The following is a 20011-nucleotide window of genomic DNA, read 5'->3' as shown; positions in this document are numbered from 1 at the left end:
ACTGTATGAATATGGTTTGACAATCATGTTGTTTACAGTTTAATCGTTCAACGTTGAAATAGAACAGGAAAAAAGTGATGATTCATTGCAGTCTATTGAAACAGGCACACACACCTCACAAACAAACATTCTCACACACAAGTAGGCAAACTCATCCTCTCAAACACACAACATTTAACTTACACTCTCCCACACACACACACAGACACAAAGCCACACACATACTCCTCTAATATACATGCTTTAACATGGCCATTCTAACACATATTGGGCGGGATTTTCTGCAGCCACCTGCCGGCCGCTGGGATCGTCCGGTCCCGCCGCAAGTTAATGGACTCCTGGCTGGGGCACCGCCTCACTGCGGCGGGTCCCACCCGCGACAGGGCCAGAAAATCCCAACCACACACTTTTATACACCCAAGCTCACACACGCACTAACACACACATGAACACACCCACTCTGACATTCTCAGACATATTCTTACATACGCTTTCACGCTCAAGATTATGCACATACTTTTAACACACATGGACACTCAAACACCAACACTCTAACACATCCACTTTAACATACCCACTCTCACACATCTACTCAAACACACCCACTCTCACACACACTAACACAGATTCTCACGCACCTACTCTAACACAAATTCACACACACACACTTTAATACAATGACCCTAATATGCCCGCTCTGACACACATACAGTCACACGCACTCTAACACACCAGCTCTAACAAACCCACAATCACACACTCTCTAACACACACACTCTGACATGCTCTTTAACACACAGTCTCTCACACACTCTCACACACCTACTCTTACACAACCACTCAAACACAGAACCTCTCATATGCCTACTCAAACACACCCACTCTCTCACACACTCTAAGACACACGCTCTAACATGCCCAGTTAAACACACCTACACTCACACACATTCTAACACACCCATTCTCACACACACACATACTCTAACACACCCAGTCTCTCACACACACATTCTAACACACACATTCAAATACACCCACTCACACATGCACTCACATGCACACTCTAATGCACATACTCAAATACACCCACTCGAACACATCCACACTCACTCTAACAGACCCACTCTAACACACACTCTAATATACCCAGTCCCACACATCAACTCAAACACATACACATTCTCACACACACTGACACACATGCACTCACACATGCATGCACACACACACAAACACAATCGCATTCTCACACAAGCACACTGTAATACACACTGTAACACAAACACATAACACACACACACGTAACACACACACAGTCTAACACACACTCAAACACACCCATAGTCACACACACACACTCTCTCACATGCACGCTCTCACACACACTCTCTCAGACACACTCTAACATACCCACTCTTATTCACCAACTCTCACGCACCCACTCTCTCACGCACACACATACTCTCACACACATTTTTAAACCCACTCAAACATACACACTCCAACACACTCACTCACAAACAGGCTCAAACACACCCACTCTCAGACACACTCTAGCACATACACTCACTCAAATACACCCTCTCGAGCATACCCATACTCACACACACACTCTAACACACCCTAATATACCCAGTCTCACACACCAACTCAAATACATACACATTCTCACACACACATGCACCCATACAATGTACACACACAAACACTCAAATACACACATGCACTCACACTCACAAACACACACATGCACTCACACTCATAAACACACAATCACACACACTGTAATACACCCACATTCACACACATACTCTAACACACACATTCACACACCCTCTCTCTCACACACTCTCTCACACAAACTTAAACACACCTATCTCAGGCACACTCTAACACACACTCTAATATACCCACTCTCACGCACCCACTCTAACACACACATTCTCTCACACACAATCTAACACGCCCACTCACACACACACAATCGAACACCCACTGTCTCTCACACACACTAACACGCACATGCTAACATTTTAAACACATAGTAACAAAAGCAAAACACTACGGATGCTGAAATCTGAAATGAAAACAGAAAATGCTGGAAAAACTCAGCAGGTCTGACAGCATCTGTGGAGAGAGAAACAGAGTTAACGTTTCGAGTGGAATATGGCTCAATTTCTCAAGGAGCTGAGTACTTGCTGAGTTTTTCCGGCACTTTCTGTTTTTAATTCATTTTACAGGCTTGTTCTGTTCAGTTTTTAATAATGAGTCACAAATCTAACGCAGCCGGCCTGCAGTATTTCCACAACAAAATGTATTGGAATACTTAGCACTGATTTAAGATGCCGCACTCGCACCTCCATCATCTAATTCACCAAGGGCGACTTCCCCATTTCAGAGAGAAAGAGAAATCCAAATGTGCATTGCTGCCATCACTCACCCTTTAGATCTCCCCTGACCTTCAGATTTATAACAGTGGGAGAGACGGCGGAATAAACACTATCCCTTTATTCACAGTTCCCTGTTTGGCGGCGGGAGCTGCAGTCAGTTTCGATAACAGATTGTCCAATAACACTGTTGCTGCTGTTTACTGATGTTATTACGAATGCTATCATCTTGTCCAGAATCTATTATATTTGACAGAGAGCTGTAAATGGGTCAATCCCCACTAACGAGCCATTAGTGTCAATCTCCGCATGTACAAGTACCTTCTATATGTCCAAGCAAATTCCTAATTCTCGAGAAACAAATTCCTGCAACAAAAACAAAATCAGCTGGCGGATCCCAGCTATATTCAAAATCAGCTGGCGGATCCCAGCTATATTCGGCTTTCAACATTTCTAATTACACTTTCCAGGGCTTGGCGCGTCCATATTCAGGCCCCTTCTAACAGCCGAACAAATTATAGCGTTGCATTTATTATTCAATAACATTTTCACAGACGGAATATCTGGGAGAGAGAAGGACATTTCACAATCACTGGAAACAGACCTGTTTACAACGGGGTCTAACGATAACTTTGAACAAGAGCTGAGGGCGATGCTGTTACTTAAAATAATGAAACTTTCCTTAATTGGTTTTATTTATCTCTTTTAGTTGCATTGTAGGATATTCCTCCTCCTCCCCATTTCTCGGGGCTGCAGCTCACACATTTACCGTGTTATACAGCCCATGTCTTCACATTCTTATTCGCGTTCCTGGAAAGTAATAGTTTCCCCATCAAAGAGGGGTTATTACTTGTGAGAAAGTTAATTAAAACAGCCCTACGGTGCAAAGCTTGATTTTACAGACAGCTGAGTCTTACTTAATTATTCAATAAATTGAAAATTACATACATAAAAAAAACTTCTACAAAAAAAACTCAGAACAGTTGCAGTTTCCCCCGCCCTATGCCGAAAAGATTAGTAAATGGGGATCTTTTATCGAGCAGCTCAGATGTGTGCAGTATTTCTCTCTCTCTCTCACACACACACACACAGACACACACATTCTCCTTCCCTTCAGATCCCTCACAATCTTGATCGCGGATTCACCAGCGAACAAACTGAACCACGCTGGGTTTTTTGGGGGCAAATTACAGAACTGGAAACAGAATGATCGAGCTTTTCTTCAGCATGGCTTCCCTATACTCCACAGAGCCCACAGCCCCAAATCCGACTTGATGAAAAAGAACAGAACCTCGCAACAAACCCCAGCTCCGGATTCAGCAATGCCACTGTATTGTAACGGATAAAGAAGTATTTTGAAAACTCTTCGGCTAAAACACGAAATCATTTCTTGTCCAATTTGAATTCTTTGGGATGTGATTTTAAAATCTGGTATTTTATCAATCTCCTCGTCACTTAATTATGTTAGTGTTACTCTCTTCCCCCGTCAGCCTCTATATTTTTAATTCTATTTTACTATCTCACTCTCTGTATATTGAAACGCATTAATGTTAGGCACTGTCACTTCTCCGTACTTTTAAATATATTCATATTAAGCCCCTCTCTCCACATCACTTCCTTGCATCTTAACTCTATTAATTTTTCTCTCTCTCGCTGTCACTCACTGTATTAAAAACGTGTTAACTTCACTACCTCTGCATCAACTTCAGTGTATTTAAAATGCTTTTAGTTCATTCTCACACCCTAAGTTTGTTAATGTTACACCCTCTGCACATCATTTACCTGTCTTTTAAATTTGCTAATTGTACTCTTCATCACTCTCTCTATTTTAAAGACATTAATTTCACTCTCCACATTGTAACACCGCTAAAGTTTCACCACGTTTCACTTCCTAGTATTTTAATTCTATTAATTTTACCCTCGCTTCCTGGATTTTAAATGTTTTAATTTGCTCTTTATCCTTGTATAGTAATACTATTAATTTACCCCCTATCCCTTATTGAAAATGTATTAATTTACTCTCTATCCCTGTATTGTAAATGTATTAATTGACTCTCTCACTGTATTGTAAAAATGTATTAATTTACTCTCTCTCTCACTGTACTGTAAATGTATTAATTTATTCTCTATCCCTGTATTGTAAAAATGTATTAATTGTCTCTCTCTCTCACTGTATTGTAAATGTATTCATTTACTCTCTCACTTTATTGTAAATGTATTCATTTACTCTCTCACTGTATTGTAAATGTTATTAATTTACTCTCTCTCCCTGTATTGTAAATGTATTAATTTACTCTCTCACTGTATTGTAAATGTATTAATTTACTCTCTCACTGTATTGTAAATGTATTAATTTACTCTCCCTGTATTGTAAATGTATTTACTCTCTCACTGTATTGTAAATGTATTAATTTACTCTCTCCCTGTATTGTAAATGTATTAATTTACTCTCTCACTGTATTGTAAATGTATTAATTTACTCTCTCACTGTATTGTAAATGTATTACTTTACTCTCTATCCCTGTATTGTAAAAATGTGTTAATTGTACTCCCCCTGTATTGTAAATGTATTAATTTTCTCACTCTATTGTAAATATGTAATTTACTCTCTATCCCCTTGTATTGTAAATGTATTAATTTTATTCTCTGTCCCTGTAAATGTATTAATTTACTCTCTATCCCTGTATTGTAAAAATGTATTAATTTACTCTCTGTCCCTGTATTGTAATTATAGACAGAGTAATGTATTAATAGAGAGAGAGTAAATTAGTACATTTACAATTAGAGATAGAGTAAATTTTACTCTCTATTCCTTGTATTGTAAATGTATTAATTTATTCTCTCTCCCTGTATTGTAAATGTTATTAATTTATTCTCTCTCCCTGTATTGTAAATGTATTAATTTATTCTCTCTCCCTGTATTGTAAATGTTATTAATTTATTCTCTCTCCCTGTATTGTAAATGTATTAATTTACTCTCTCTCCCTGTATTGTAAATGTATTAATTTACTATCTCTCCCTGTATTGTAAATGTATTACTTTACTCTCTATCCCTGTATTGTAAATGTATTAATTTACTCTCTGTATTGTAAATGTATTAATTTACTCTCTCCCTGTATTGTAAATGTATTAATTTACTCTCTCCCCCTGTATTGTAAATGTATTAATTTACTCTCTCTCTGTATTGTAAATGTATTAATTTATTCTCTCTCCCTGTATTGTAAATGTATTAAGTTACTCTCTGTCCCTGTATTGTAAATGTATTAATTTATTCTTTCTCCCTGTATTGTAAGTGTACTAATTTACTCTCTCCCCCTGTATTGTAAATGTATTAATTTACTCTCTATCCCTGTATTGTAAAAATGTATTAATTTACTCTCTCCCTGTATTGTAAATGTATTAATTTATTCTCTCTCCCTGTATTGTAAATGTATTAAGTTACTCTCTGTCCCTGTATTGTAAATGTATTACTTTACTCTCTCTCCCTGTATTGTAAAAATGTATTACTTTACTCTCTATCCCTGTATTGTAAATGTATTAATTTATTCTCTCTCCCTGTATTGTAAGTGTATTAATTTACTCTCTCTCCCTGTATTGTAAGTGTATTAATATACTCTCTCTCTGTATTGTAAAAATGTGTTAATTTTACTCCCCCTGTATTGTAAATGTATTAATTTACTCTCTCCCCCTGTATTGAAAATGTATTAATATACTCTCTCTCCCTGTATTGTAAATGTATTAATTTACTCTCTCTCCCTGTATTGTAAATGTATTAATTTACTCCCTATCCCTGTATTGTAAATGTATTAATTTACTCTCTATCCCCCTGTATTGTAAATGTATTAATTTACTCTCTATCCCTGTATTGTAAATGTATTAATTTACTCTCTCCCCCGTATTGAAAATGTATTAATTTACTCTCTCTCCCTGTATTGTAAATGTATTAATTTACTCTCTATCCCTGTATTGTAAATGTATTAATTTACTCTCTCCCCCGTATTGAAAATGTATTAATTTACTCTCTCTCCCTGTATTGTAAATGTATTAATTTACTCTCTATCCCTGTATTGTAAATGTATTAATTTACTCTCTCCCCCTGTATTGAAAATGTATTAATTTACTCTCTCTCCCTGTATTGAAAATGTATTAATTTACTCTCTCTCCCTGTATTGTAAATGTATTAATTTACTCTCTCTCCCTGTATTGTAAATATATTAATTGACTCTCTCGCTCACTGTATTGTAAATGTATTAATTGATTCTCTCTCTCTCACTGTATTGTAAATGTATTAATTTACTCTCTCTCTCACTGTATTGTAAATGTATTAATTTACTCTCTCCCTGTATTGTAAATGTATTAATTTACTCTCTGTCCCTGTACTGTAAATGTATTAATTTACTCTCTATCCTTGTATTGTAAATGTATTAATTTACTCTCTCCCCCTGTATTATAAATTTAATAATTTACTCTCTCTCCCTGTATTGTAAATGTATTACTTTACTCTCTATCCCTGTATTTTAAAAATGTAATAATTTAATCTCTATCTCCTTTTATAAATGTATTAATTTTATTCTCTATCTTTTATTGTAAATGTATTAATTTTATTCTCTCTTCCTGTATTGTAAATGTATTAATTTACTCTCTGTCCCTTATTGTAAATGTATTAATTTACTCTCTATCCCTTTATTGTAAATGTATTAATTTACTCTCTCCCCCTGTATTGTAAATGTATTAATTTACTCTCTCTCCCTGTATTGTAAATGTATTAATTTTACTCTCTATCCCTTATTGTAAATGTATTAATTTACTCTCTATCCCTGGATTATAAATATATTAATTTACTCTCTATCCCTGTATTGTAAATGTATTAATTTACTCTCCATCTCTCATTGTAAATGTATTTATACGCTCTACAACCCTGTATTGTAAAAGTGTATTAATTTACTCTCTATGCCTGTATTGTGAATATATAAATTTACTCTCCATTTCTGTATTGTAAACATATTAATTTTACTCCACATTTCTGTATAGTAATTCTATTAATTTACTCAATATCCCTGTATTGTAATTGTATTCATTTTACTCTATATCCCCGTATTGTAAATGTTTTAATTTCAGTCTTTATCTCTGTATAATAATTTTATTAATTTGACTCTCTATCCCTGTATTGTAAATGTATTAATATGCTCTCTTTCTCTGTATTGTAAAATGTATTAATTTACTCTCTATCCCTTTATTGTGAATGTATTAATTTACTCTCTTGTCCTGTATTGTGAATGTATTAATTTACTCTCAATCTCTGGATTGTAAATATATTAATTTTATTCCACATTTCTGTATAGTAATTCTATTAATTTACTGTCTATCCTTGTATTGTAAATGTATTAATTTACTCTCTATCCCCCTGTATTGGAAATGTATTAATTTTACTCTCTATCTCTGTATTGTAAATATATCAATTTTATTCCACATTTCTGTATAGTAATTCTATTAATTTACTTTCTATCCCTATATTGTAAATGTATTAATTTACTCTTTATCCCCCGTACTGAAATGTATTAATTTACTTTCTATCCCTGTATTGTAAATGCATAAAATTTACTCTCTACCCCTGTATTGTAATATAGAGAGAGGAATGTATTAATATTGAGAAAGTAAATTAGTACATTTACAATTAGAGATAGAGAGTAAATTTTACTCTCTATCCCCCGTATTGTAAATATACTAATTTTACTCTCTGTCCCTGTATTGTAATATAGAGAGAGGAATGTATTAATATTGAGAAAGTAAATTAGTACATTTACAATTAGAGATAGAGAGTAAATTTTACTCTCTATCCCCCGTATTGTAAATATACTAATTTTACTCTCTGTCCCTGTATTGAAATATAGAGAGAGGAATGTATTAATATAGAGAGTAAATTAGTACATTTACAATTAGAGATAGAGAGTAAATTTTACTCTCTATCCCCCGTATCCCCCATATTGTAAATGTAAAAATTTACTCTCTGTCCCCCTGTATTGTAAATGTAAAAATTTACTCTCTGTCCCCCTGTATTGTAAATGTATCAATTTACTCTCTCATCCTGTATTGTAAATGTATTAATTTTACTCTCTATCCCTGTATTGTAAATTTATTAATTTACTCTCTCTCACCGTATTGTAAATGAATTAATTTTACTATCTATATATTTTACTCCTATTGATTGTACTCCCTATCCCTATATTTTAAATATATTATTTCACTCCCTATGTCTGTATTTTAAATGTCATAATTTTACCCTGTTTTCAATCCTGTATTGTATTGGAGATATTTTACTCTCTAGACTTGTATTTAACTTTTATTCATTTATTCTCATGTGTCACTTCTCTTTATTTCAATTACCTCTTAATGTTAACTTTCCTTCTGCCCCCCCCGCCCCCCCCATGTTTCCCCACCATTTAGTTCTATCAATGTAATTTTCGCTCTTTCTCACACTACCCTGTTTAATTCTATCAATGTTATCCTCTCTCTCTTTCTCTCCCTCTCTCATTACCCTGTGTAATTCTATCAAAGCTATTCTCTCCCACTCACTACCGTTTCATTCTACAACTGTTATCCCCTCTCTCTCTCACACACACACACACACACCACCCTGTGATATTCTATTAATGTTATTCTCTCTCTCTCTTTCTCTCTCTCGCACTGCTCTGTTTAATTCTATCAATGTCAGTCTCTCTCTCTCTTTCTCTAATACTACGCTGTACGTTTAAATATTTTGACTACTTTTTTGCTCCTTGTCACCGCGCTCTGTTTTACTTTCGCACATTTTAATATATATTTATAATCGATCTCCTTATCATTAAACTGTATTTTTAAATATAAAATAGAAACAGAAAATGCTGGGAATGCCAGGTCAGGCCACGTGAACTCTATTTCTGCACTCTATTACAGACACAATCTGACCTGTGCGGTATTTGCGACAGTTTCTGTTTCTATTTCAGCTTTCCAGCATACGTTGTATTTTGCTATTTCATTTGAAATATATTCATTTAAAGTTAGTTCTTTGTCACTCCCTCCGAATGTTAATATTTAATTGTTAATTGTCCCTCCCTATTGCACTTCTGCTCTTATGTTCATTAATTTAACTCAATCTTTCTCTCCCTTTTCTCAAAAACATTCAAAGACAATTTCTTGTTACTCCCTATATTTTTTAATGTACTAATTTAATATACTATTAATAATAAATACTCGCTGTCTGTCTGTCCGTCCTTGGTGGTGTACTAATTTTACTCTTCCTGTCTCTCTGTATCCCACTCTCTCTCTGTACCCCACTCTCTCTGTAGCCTACTCTATCTCTCTGTACCGCACCCCCCTGTTTCTCTGTACACCTCTCTCTGTCTCTCTCTGTACCTCACTCTCTCTCTCTGTGTACCCCACTCTCTCTGTACACCATTCTGTCTCTCTGTACCCCACTCTCTCTGTCTCTCTCTGTACCTCACTCTCTCTCTGTGTACCCCACTCTCTCTGTACCCCACTCTCTCTATCTCTTTGTACCCCACTCTGTCTCTCTCTGTACCTCACTCTCTCTCTCTCTGTACCCCACTCTCTGTACCCCACTCTGTCTCTCTCTGTACCTCTCTCTCTCTCTGTACCCCACTCTCTCTGTCTCTCTGTACCCCACTCTGTCTCTCTCTGTACCCCACTCTTTCTCTTTGTACCCCACTCTCCTGTCTCTCTGTACTCCAATCTCTCTGTCGCTCTGTACCCCAATCTCTTTGTACCCCATTCTCTCTGTACCTCACTCTGTCTCTCTGTACTCCACTCCCCTGTCTCTCTGTGACCCACTCTCTCTGTACCTCTGTACTCCACTCCCCTGTCTCTCTGTGCCCCACTCTCTCTGTACCCCACTCCCTGTACCCTGCACATTTTGCTCCAGTCAGCTTTCACCCACCTCCATTTAGTTCGCCTGTTCTGGAACCAAGTTTTGACTTGAGCGTCCGTCATTTTGAGGGACTTTGCGAGCGCCGCTCTTTCAGCCGAGGCCAGATACTTCTGCCGGTGGAATCTCTTCTCCAGCTCACATATCTGGATCCTGGTGAAGGAGGTTCGGGGTTTCTTCCGTTTTGGAGGGGTCCTGTTCTGGTAAGGGTGACCGATCCGCCGTGTCACTGTGAAAGGGGTCAGGGCAGCTAAGAGGAGAAAAGAGAACAAGGCAGGTAGCTCAGTGATCTCCAGCAGGATTGGGGAGAGCGAAAAGCGGCTTCATTTCTAAAATAAATGTTCCTTTTGAATATTATTCACATTTAACTCCTGTCCCTTTCCCCTGTGGGAATAAAGACTTTCATCTTCCAGGACAAGAAAAAGCACATAAGGAACAAACTTTAAACGTACTCATACAAACATAGGCAGACACACAGATACATGCATAGTCACAGACAGACTCGCAGACAAACACACACGCATACATGCATAGATACAGACAGAGTCACATACACACATACAAACATACATGCATAGATACAGACAGACTCACAAACACATACACACACACACATATACATGCATAGGCACAGACAGCCTTACAGACACACACACAAACACACACACATACATGCATAGACACAGACAGACTCACAAGACACAGCCACAGATATAAATACACACAAACATGAACACACATAGGCAATCTCACAGACACACACACCCAGACACAAACAAACACACACATGGTCACACACACACACATGCAGACACAAACACACACACATACATACATACATACACACAGGCAGATTTATAGACACATACACAGGCATACACACTTATACATGCACACACCCAGAGACAAACACACACACACACACATGGTCTCACATACACCCAGACACAAACACACACGCATGCACAAACACAGACACACACATGCACACACAGACATGGTCTCACATACACACAGACACATATACACACACACACGGAGACACACACAGACATACAGATATGGTCTCTCTCACACACACACATACACACACAAACAGAGACACACACAGACATACAGATATGGTCTCTCTCACACACACACAAATACACATAGACACTCATAGATAAGGTCTCACACACAAACACCCTGAAACACACATTCACACTCACACGCACAAAATACACAGTCACACTCATACACACATACAGAAATACAATCACACAAAAACCACGTGCTAACTCATGGTCATACTGAATCATAATGACACATACACTAACTGGCAAGTGATTCCAAGTCATTCGTATTTCAACTCATCAGATTTATGAAAATAAAAATAATATTTAGAGTTTTGTAGTTATAATTTGGAGTTAATTTCATATTCAGTAAGGCAGACAGAGGAGCCAATGATTTCCATTTGGATTCACTTTGTCTCTTTATATCGGCACTGCTGCTTGTTGCTTTCTGTGCCTGGGAAATCTGTTCAAATGTTCTCACAATCAATAGTTTTTATTAATTTAATCGCTAAAATGGATTCTTTATCGATTAGGTTTCATTTGAAGATGGCAAAAACAACTTGTTTGATTAATTAAATATATTTTAAAAATCAAACATTATGAATGGTGTTACTGCGAGCAGTCACACTCTGATCCAGTGGCGCTGGGAGCAGGTTGTCCACAACACAGTTCAGACCAAAAATCTCCAGCCAAGAATTGAAAGGAGATAAATGAGAAAGTGTAACGAGAGGAAGGTGTGAGCGGCCATTTCCCTGGCATTAAACCTCAAAAAGGCCAAATGATAATGAATAATGAATCAGATGTTTAAAGTGTATTTTAGCAGAGCGCAGGAATGCTTCCAATCTCTGCTCACGTCGAAATTTAATTTGTGTTGATTCTTGAGGCTTTTGTTTAATGTATTGTAAAAAAGACCCATCGAGTTATATAGTACTCATTGCAGTCAACCACACAGGGGATGTTTAAATGTTGCAGCTTTTAAAATTTGGTCCAGAATGGAAAAGCAAACTATAAAAAAGATTGTTGCTTCTAATTTGAAAAAAAAGCATATCAGGGCCCTGGTCTCTCTGGACTAGGACTGTTTTCTCTGGGCTGGGACTGTTCTCTCCGGCCTGGGACAGTTATCTCTGGGCTGGGACTGTTTTCTCTGGGCTGGGACTGTTCTCTCCGGCCTGGGACTGTTCTCTCTGGGCTGAGACTGTTCTCTCTGGGCTGCGACTGTTCTCTCTGGGCTGAGACTGTTCTCTCTGGGCTGGGACTGCTCTCTCTGGGCTGGGACTGCTCTCTCTGGGCTGTGACTGCTCTCTCTGGGCTGGGACTGTTCTCTCTGGGCTGCGACTGGTCTCTCTGGGCTGGGACTGCTCTCTCTGGGCTGCGACTGGTCTCTCTGGGCTGGGAGTGTACTCTCTGGGCTGCGACTGGTCTCTCTGGGCTGGGAGTGTTCTCTCTGGGCTGGGACTGTTCTCTCTGGGCTGGGACTGTTCTCTCTGGGCTGGGACTGTTCTCTCTGGGCTGCGACTGTTCTCTCTGGGCTGGGACTGTTCTCTCTGGGCTGGGACTGTTCTCTCTGGGCTGGGACTGTTCTCTCTGTGCAGGGACTGTTCTCTCTGGGCTGCAGTTGCTCTCTATGGGATACGACTGTTCTCTCTGGGCCGGTGACTGTTCTCTCTGGGCTGGGACTGTTCTCTCTGGGCTGTGACTGTTGACTCTGGCTTGGGACTGTTCTCTCTGGGCTGCGACTGTTCCCTCTGTGCCGATGACTGTTCCCTCTGGGCTGCGACTGTTCTCTCTGGGCCGGGGACTGGTCTCTCTGGGCTGCGACTGTTCTCTCTGGGCTGCGACTGTTCTCTCTGGGCTGGGACTGTTCTCCCTGGGCTGGGACTGTTCTCCCTGGGCTGGGACTGTTCTCTCTGGGCTGGGACTGTTCTCTCTGGGCTGCGACTGTTCTCTCTGGGCTGGGACTGTTCTCTCTGGGCTGGGACTGTTCTCTCTGGGCTGGGACTGTTCTCTCTGGGCTGGGACTGTTCTCTCTGGGCTGGGACTGTTCTCTCTGTGCAGGGACTGTTCTCTCTGGGCTGCAGTTGCTCTCTATGGGATACGACTGTTCTCTCTGGGCCGGTGACTGTTCTCTCTGGGCTGGGACTGTTCTCTCTGGGCTGTGACTGTTGACTCTGGCTTGGGACTGTTCTCTCTGGGCTGCGACTGTTCCCTCTGTGCCGATGACTGTTCCCTCTGGGCTGCGACTGTTCTCCTTGGGCCGGGGACTGGTCTCTCTGGGCTGCGACTGTTCTCTCTGGGCTGGGACTGGTCTCTCTGGGCTGCGACTGGTCTCTCTGGGCCGGGGTCTGGTCTCTCTGGGCTGGGACTGTTCTCTCTGGGCTGGGACTGTTCTCTCTGGGCTGGGACTGTTCTCTCTGGGCTGGGACTGTTCTCTCTGGGCTGGGACTGTTTCTTGCTGGGCTGCAACTGCTCTCTCTGTGTTGTGACTGTTCTCTCTGGGCTGGGAATATTTCTCTCTGGGCTGCAACTGATCACTCTGGGCTGGGAGTGTACTTTCAGGGCTGGGGCCTGTTCTCTCTGGGCTGTGACTGTTCTCTCTGGGCTGGGGCCTGTTCTCTCTGGTCCGGGGACTGTTCTCTCTGGGCTGGGACTGTTCTCTCTGGGCTGGGACTGTTCTCTCTGGGCTGGGACTGTTCTCTCTGGGCTGGGACTGTTCTCTCTGTGCAGGAACTGTTCTCTCTGGGCTGCAGTTGCTCTCTATGGGATACGACTGTTCTCCCTGGGCCGGTGACTGTTCTCTCTGGGCTGGGACTGTTCTCTCTGGGCTGTGACTGTTGACTCTGGCTTGGGACTGTTCTCTCTGGGCTGCGACTGTTCCCTCTGTGCCGATGACTGTTCCCTCTGGGCTGCGACTGTTCTCTCTGGGCCGGGGACTGGTCTCTCTGGGCTGCGACTGTTCTCTCTGGGCTGCGACTGTTCTCTCTGGGCTGGGACTGTTCTCTCTGGGCTGGGACTGTTCTCCCTGGGCTGGGACTGTTCTCTCTGGGCTGGGACTGTTCTCTCTGGGCTGCGACTTTTCTCTCTGGGCTGCGACTGTTCTCTCTGGGCTGGGACTGTTCTCTCTGGGCTGGGACTGTTCTCTCTGGGCTGGGACTGTTCTCTCTGGGCTGGGACTGTTCTCTCTGGGCTGGGACTGTTCTCTCTGGGCTGGGACTGTTCTCTCTGGGCTGCGACTGTTCTCTCTGGGCTGGGACTGTTCTCTCTGGGCTGGGACTGTTCTCTCTGGGCTGGGACTGTTCTCTCTGTGCAGGGACTGTTCTCTCTGGGCTGCAGTTGCTCTCTATGGGATACGACTGTTCTCTCTGGGCCGGTGACTGTTCTCTCTGGGCTGGGACTGTTCTCTCTGGGCTGGGACTGTTCTCTCTGGGCTGGGACTGTTGACTCTGGCTTGGGACTGTTCTCTCTGGGCTGCGACTGTTCCCTCTGTGCCGATGACTGTTCCCTCTGGGCTGCGACTGTTCTCTCTCGGCTGGGGACTGGTCTCTCTGGGCTGCGACTGTTCTCTCTGGGCTGGGACTGGTCTCTCTGGGCTGCGACTGGTCTCTCTGGGCCGGGGACTGGTCTCTCTGGGCTGGGCCTGTTCTCTCTGGGCTGGGACTGTTCTCTCTGGGCTGGGACTGTTCTCTCTGGGCTGGGACTGTTCTCTCTGGGCTGGGACTGTTCTCTCTGGGCTGGGACTGTTTCTTGCTGGGCTGCAACTGCTCTCTCTGTGTTGTGACTGTTCTCTCTGGGCTGGGAATATTTCTCTCTGGGCTGCAACTGATCACTCTGGGCTGGGAGTGTACTTTCAGGGCTGGGGCCTGTTCTCTCTGGGCTGTGACTGTTCTCTCTGGGCTGGGGCCTGTTCTCTCTGGTCCGGGGACTGTTCTCTCTGGGCTGGGACTGTTCTCTCTGGGCTGTGCCTTTTCTCTCTGGGCCGGTGACTGATCTCTCTGGGCTGGGACTGTTCTCTCTGGGCTGGGAGTGTACTCTCGGGGCTGGGGACTGTTCTCTCCAGGCTGTGAATGTTCTCTCTTGTCTGTGACTGTTATCTCTGGGCTGGGGACTGTTTTCTCTGGGCTGGGACTGTTCTCTCTGGGCTGGAGACTGTTTTCTCTGGGCTGGGTCTGTTCTATCTGGGCTGCGACTGTTCTCTCTGGGCCGGTGACTGTTCTCTCTTGGTTGCAAGTGTTGTCTCTGTGCTGGGTCTGTTCTCTCTGGACTTGGACTGTTCTCTCTGGGCTGGGACTGTTATCTCTGGGCTGGGGACTGTTTTCTCTGGGCTGGGACTGTTCTCTCTGGGCTGGGAACTGTTTTCTCTGGGCTGGGTCTGTTCTATCTGGGCTGGGTCTGTTCTATCTGGGCTGCGACTGTTCTCTCTGGGCCGGTGACTGTTCTCTCTTGGTTGCAAGTGTTGTCTCTGTGCTGGGTCTGTTCTCTCTGGACTTGGACTGTTCTCTCTGGGCTGGGACTGTTATCTCTGGGCTGGGGACTGTTTTCTCTGGGCTGGGACTGTTCTCTCTGGGCCGGGGACTGTTCTCTCTGGGCCGGGGACTGTTCTCTCTGGGCTGGGACTGTTCTCTCTGGGCTGCGACTGTTCTCTCTGGGCTGCGACTGTTCTCTCTGGGCTGCGACTGTTCTCTCTGGGCTGCGACTGTTCTCTCTGTGCAGGGACTGTTCTCTCTGTGCAGGGACTGTTCTCTCTGTGCAGGGACTGTTCTCTCTGGGCTGCGACTGTTCTCTCTGGGCTGGGTCTGTTCTCTCTGGACTTGGACTGTTCTCCCTGGGCTGCAAGTGTTCTCTCTGGGCTTGGACTGTTCTCTCTGGGCCGGTGACTGTTCTCTCTGGGCTGGGTCTGTTCTCTCTGGGCTGTGACTGTTCTCTCTGGGCTGGGTCTGTTCTCTCTGGGCTGTGACTGTTCTCTCTGGGCTGGGACTGTTATCTCTGGGCTTGGACTGTTCTCTCTTGTCTGTGACTGTTCTCCCTGGGCCGGTGACCGTTCTCTCTGGGCCGGTGATTGTTCTCTCTGGGCTGGGTCTGTTCTCTCTGGGCTGTGACTGTTCTCTCTGGGCTGGGTCTGTTCTCTCTGGGCTGGGACTGTTCTCTCTGGGCTGGGACTGTTCTCTCTGGGCTTGGACTGTTCTCTCTTGTCTGTGACTGTTCTCCCTGGGCCGGTGACCGTTCTCTCTGGGCTGGGACTGTTCTCTCTGGGCCGGTGACTGTTCTCTCTGGGCTGGGTCTGTTCTCCCTGGGCCGGTGACTGTTCTGTCTGAGCTGGGGCTATTCTCTCTGGGCTGCAACTGTTTTCTCTGGGTCTGAACTGTTCTCTCTGGGCTGGGGCTATTCTCACTGGGCTGCGACTGTTCTCTCTGGGCTGTGACTGTTTTCTCTGGGTCAGGACTCTTCACTCCGCGCTGTTACTGTTTTCTCTTGTCTGTGACAGTTCTCTCTTGTCTGTGACTGTTCTCTCTTGTCTGTGACTGTTCTCTCTGGGCTGGGACTGTTCTCTCTGGGCTGGGACTGTTCTCTCTGGGCTGGGAGTGTTCTCTCTGGGCTGTGACTGTTTTCTCTGGGTCAGGACTGTTCTCTCCGCGCTGTGACTGTTTTCTCTTGTCTGTGACTGTTCTCTCTTGTCTGTGACTGTTCTCTCTGGGCTGGGACTGTTCTCTCTGGGCTGGGACTGTTCTCTCTGGGCTGGGAGTGTACTCTCTGGGCTGGGACTGTTCTCTCTTGTCTGTGACTGTTCTCTCTGGGCTGGGACTGTTCTCTCTGGGCTGGGACTGTTCTCTCTGGGCCGAGGACTGTTCTCTCTGGGCCGGGGACTGTTCTCTCTGGGCTGGGACTGTTCTCTCTGGGCTGTGACTGTTCTCTCTTGTCTGTGACTGTTCTCTCTTGTCTGTGACTGTTCTCTCTGGGCTGGGACTGTTCTCTCTGGGCTGGGACTGTTCTCTCTGGGCTGGGACTGTTCTCTCTGGGCCGAGGACTGTTCTCTCTGGGCCGGGGACTGTTCTCTCTGGGCTGGGACTGTTCTCTCTGGGCTGTGACTGTTCTCTCTTGTCTGTGACTGTTCTCTCTTGTCTGTGACTGTTCTCTCTGGGCTGGGACTGTTCTCTCTGGGCCCGGGACTGTTCTCTCTGGGCTGGGACTGGATACTAGGCTGTTTCCTCAGATCTTATAAAGAAAGGTTGGACAGATTGGGCCTGTACCCATTGGAGTTTAGAAGAATGAGGGGTGATTTTAGAGGCTCAGACAGGGTCGATGCTGGGAGGATGTTTCCTCTGGTGGGGGAATTTATAACTAGTGTGACACAGTTTCAAAATAAGGGGCTTCCCATTTAAGACGGCGATAATGAGGAATTTATTCTCTGCTTTGACTTAGTCCATTTTTAATGTCCGTATGTGTATGATTTCAGTGTACTCCATTTTATATATATTTATCTTTGTGGGTAAATGATATCCGGATGATTTCTTTCCGCCGTGTCGATGTGTGTAGTGGTCTTCTTACCATTCTCTTTAAGATCAGTTTGAAATTATCGTCTGGGCCTGACTGGCCGTTTTAAACTTTCATCAGTTTTGCAAAAAAAAAGAAACAGTTAAATATTTAAAGCTACTTCTTAAAAAAGTCGATTTCTTTTCTGAGCTCAGTACCATTTCCCCACCTCTTTAGGTGCAAATGTGTTCGCACAGCGGAATTCCATTCAGGCGGACAGGAACTTTAGAGATTACAATTGACTTCGAAATCAGAGGAATTTTAAAATGCCACCAATTTTAAAATGTGTGAAGGAGAGAGGCGTGGTAAAGTTAGGCTGTTAATTCGAGAAGTCCATAAACTTTACCAGCAGCTCGAGCAGGGGACTGGCGTTATCGGCAGATCATTAAAATCGGGCGATTTAAAAGCAGAATTGATGTGAGGTTTTGTAACATCGGAATGTGCCAACCCTGGACCCTCGGTATCACCTCCACGTTCCCCCACCGCCCGATTTAAGGTATATTTAAACAGAACTGATTTCCCCTACCTGTCAGCCTGTCTTTAGCAAACCTCCTGCTGCTCTCCATCCAGGGGAAGTTCAGGCCACTCAGCCCAGCCACGCTGCCTATGCTGGGCACAGTCGGTACGGCAGTCTGTGGGACCGGGCGATGAGCCGGCACTCTGATCACCCCGGCCGAAGCCAAGCCGTTGACATTCATACTCAGGTTCACACTGTAAGATCCGGACACACTGTCCTCGTATGTTGCCCCCATGGCCGGATAGGCAGTGGCGAGGGTGGGGTAGGCACCGCTGACTGGGCTGGCGAGGTAACCTGCCTCGGAAACTCTGGCGCTGGATTGCAGGCAGTTCTCCTGGTCGGACCCACTCAGGATTTGGTCGATGCCGAAGCTGATGGGCTCGTGTTGAGGCTGTGTCTGCGTGGTTCCCGACTGATCCATGCTGTGCCTCCCAGCCGAGCAATATCTGCTCCCCTCAAAGAAAAGGCAATCTTTTAAGAGTAGCGCCTGGGCAGTACAGCTGGTCCACGAAGCATGCTCCCTAGTTGGACTTTGCGAAGGTTGGACGGAGCAGGTGGGCTTTGAGAGGGAGCTGTCATTACTCTTGGAGCTTCCTCCTAGCTTTCTGTTCCTTCAGTCACACAACTCCTCTCACTGGCTGAAAACGAAGAGCTCTTCATCTGTTATTGGCTAACTCCTGGCAAATCCACGGGAAGGGGGAGCTAAGGGGCCGTGTGGATTTGTCAAGAATGTTAACTAGAGAATTCAATGCAAAACAATTGATAACGAAAACTATTAAAATGAAGCGTTTTATTCAGCGGCCCGATTGTTAAATGGAGCGACTGTGGACAACATGAAGTTCATTGTGTGTCCCACGGATTTCCCTCGACATTGACGTGTGTCGGTCTGCTGGAGTTGATCAGCGACGATATAGCGGCCACATTAATTTAAATTCCTGGAATCCTATTAGATTTTAGTTAAAAGGCTTCAGTCTTAGACTTGGCGTCCGCAACTCTGCTGCTATATTCTTCCTAAGGCAAACCTTACAAACACTTTCAGGGAGTAGTTGATCTCAGAAGTTAAGTTTAATATGTCGTTCTGTTTTTTTTAAAGTTTACTATTATTTTTAAAATGTACATTAATTACTAACCCACCGAAGGTAATAAATAACCGTCCCCTTTAACAGGCTCGAACCTTGTACTGAAAAGCTGCAACAGTCCCGGATTCCAAAATAAACCACAAGCGGACAATTCTATTCAACTGTTCCCAAAATAAGCTTTGGCTTCTCTCGGTTTTTACACTGCTTCGTCTTGTTCGTATTGTTCGTATTGTTTCGTCTTCGTCCGTTTATAAATAAATACAACCAATAAAAAACAACCCATTTGAAAACACAGAGCGCGTTTTGAACCTCTCAACAGTTTCCCGTTAAAATCTCCCCTCTTTGCCTACATGGGAAACTTGCAATGGCGGGGGACAGGGCAGGAGAAGGTGGGGGGGAAGACCCTGCTTGTAGGGGTTTGTGTCAGGAGGTTTGGAGTGACGAACGAGCAAAGGGTTAATTCCCCATTTTCTAAATGAGCCGGTGGATGTGAGAAGGAAACGTTCTACTCCTGAATCATACCAATT

The 20011-nt window shown here is 43.4% G+C and overlaps 1 protein-coding gene across 2 annotated transcripts in view; it reads right to left on the bottom strand.

Annotated features, from left to right (window-relative positions):
- Positions 1 to 18826, bottom strand: part of LOC144685232 (T-cell leukemia homeobox protein 3-like) — a 30133-nt gene extending 11307 nt beyond the window's left edge. Inside the window, exons 1-3 of one of the 2 annotated variants that reach the window (XM_078549665.1) lie at positions 18415 to 18826; positions 18235 to 18240; positions 10321 to 10558 (exon numbers count right to left, since the gene is read on the bottom strand). In XM_078549665.1, coding sequence (XP_078405791.1) covers positions 10321 to 10558; positions 18235 to 18240; positions 18415 to 18826 — 656 coding nt within the window. The remainder of the gene's footprint in view (positions 1 to 10320; positions 10559 to 18234; positions 18241 to 18414) is intronic. The other variant, XM_078549664.1, reaches the window with a different exon arrangement.
- Positions 18827 to 20011: the final 1185 nt, after the last annotated feature.

Source organism: Cetorhinus maximus, chromosome 10 (genome assembly GCF_964194155.1).
Source record: "Cetorhinus maximus chromosome 10, sCetMax3.hap1.1, whole genome shotgun sequence".
In the NCBI taxonomy this organism is placed as follows: Eukaryota; Metazoa; Chordata; class Chondrichthyes; order Lamniformes; family Cetorhinidae; genus Cetorhinus; species Cetorhinus maximus.
The sequence above is the reverse complement of the archived record's forward strand: the minus strand, read 5'-3'. Positions and strand labels throughout refer to the sequence as shown.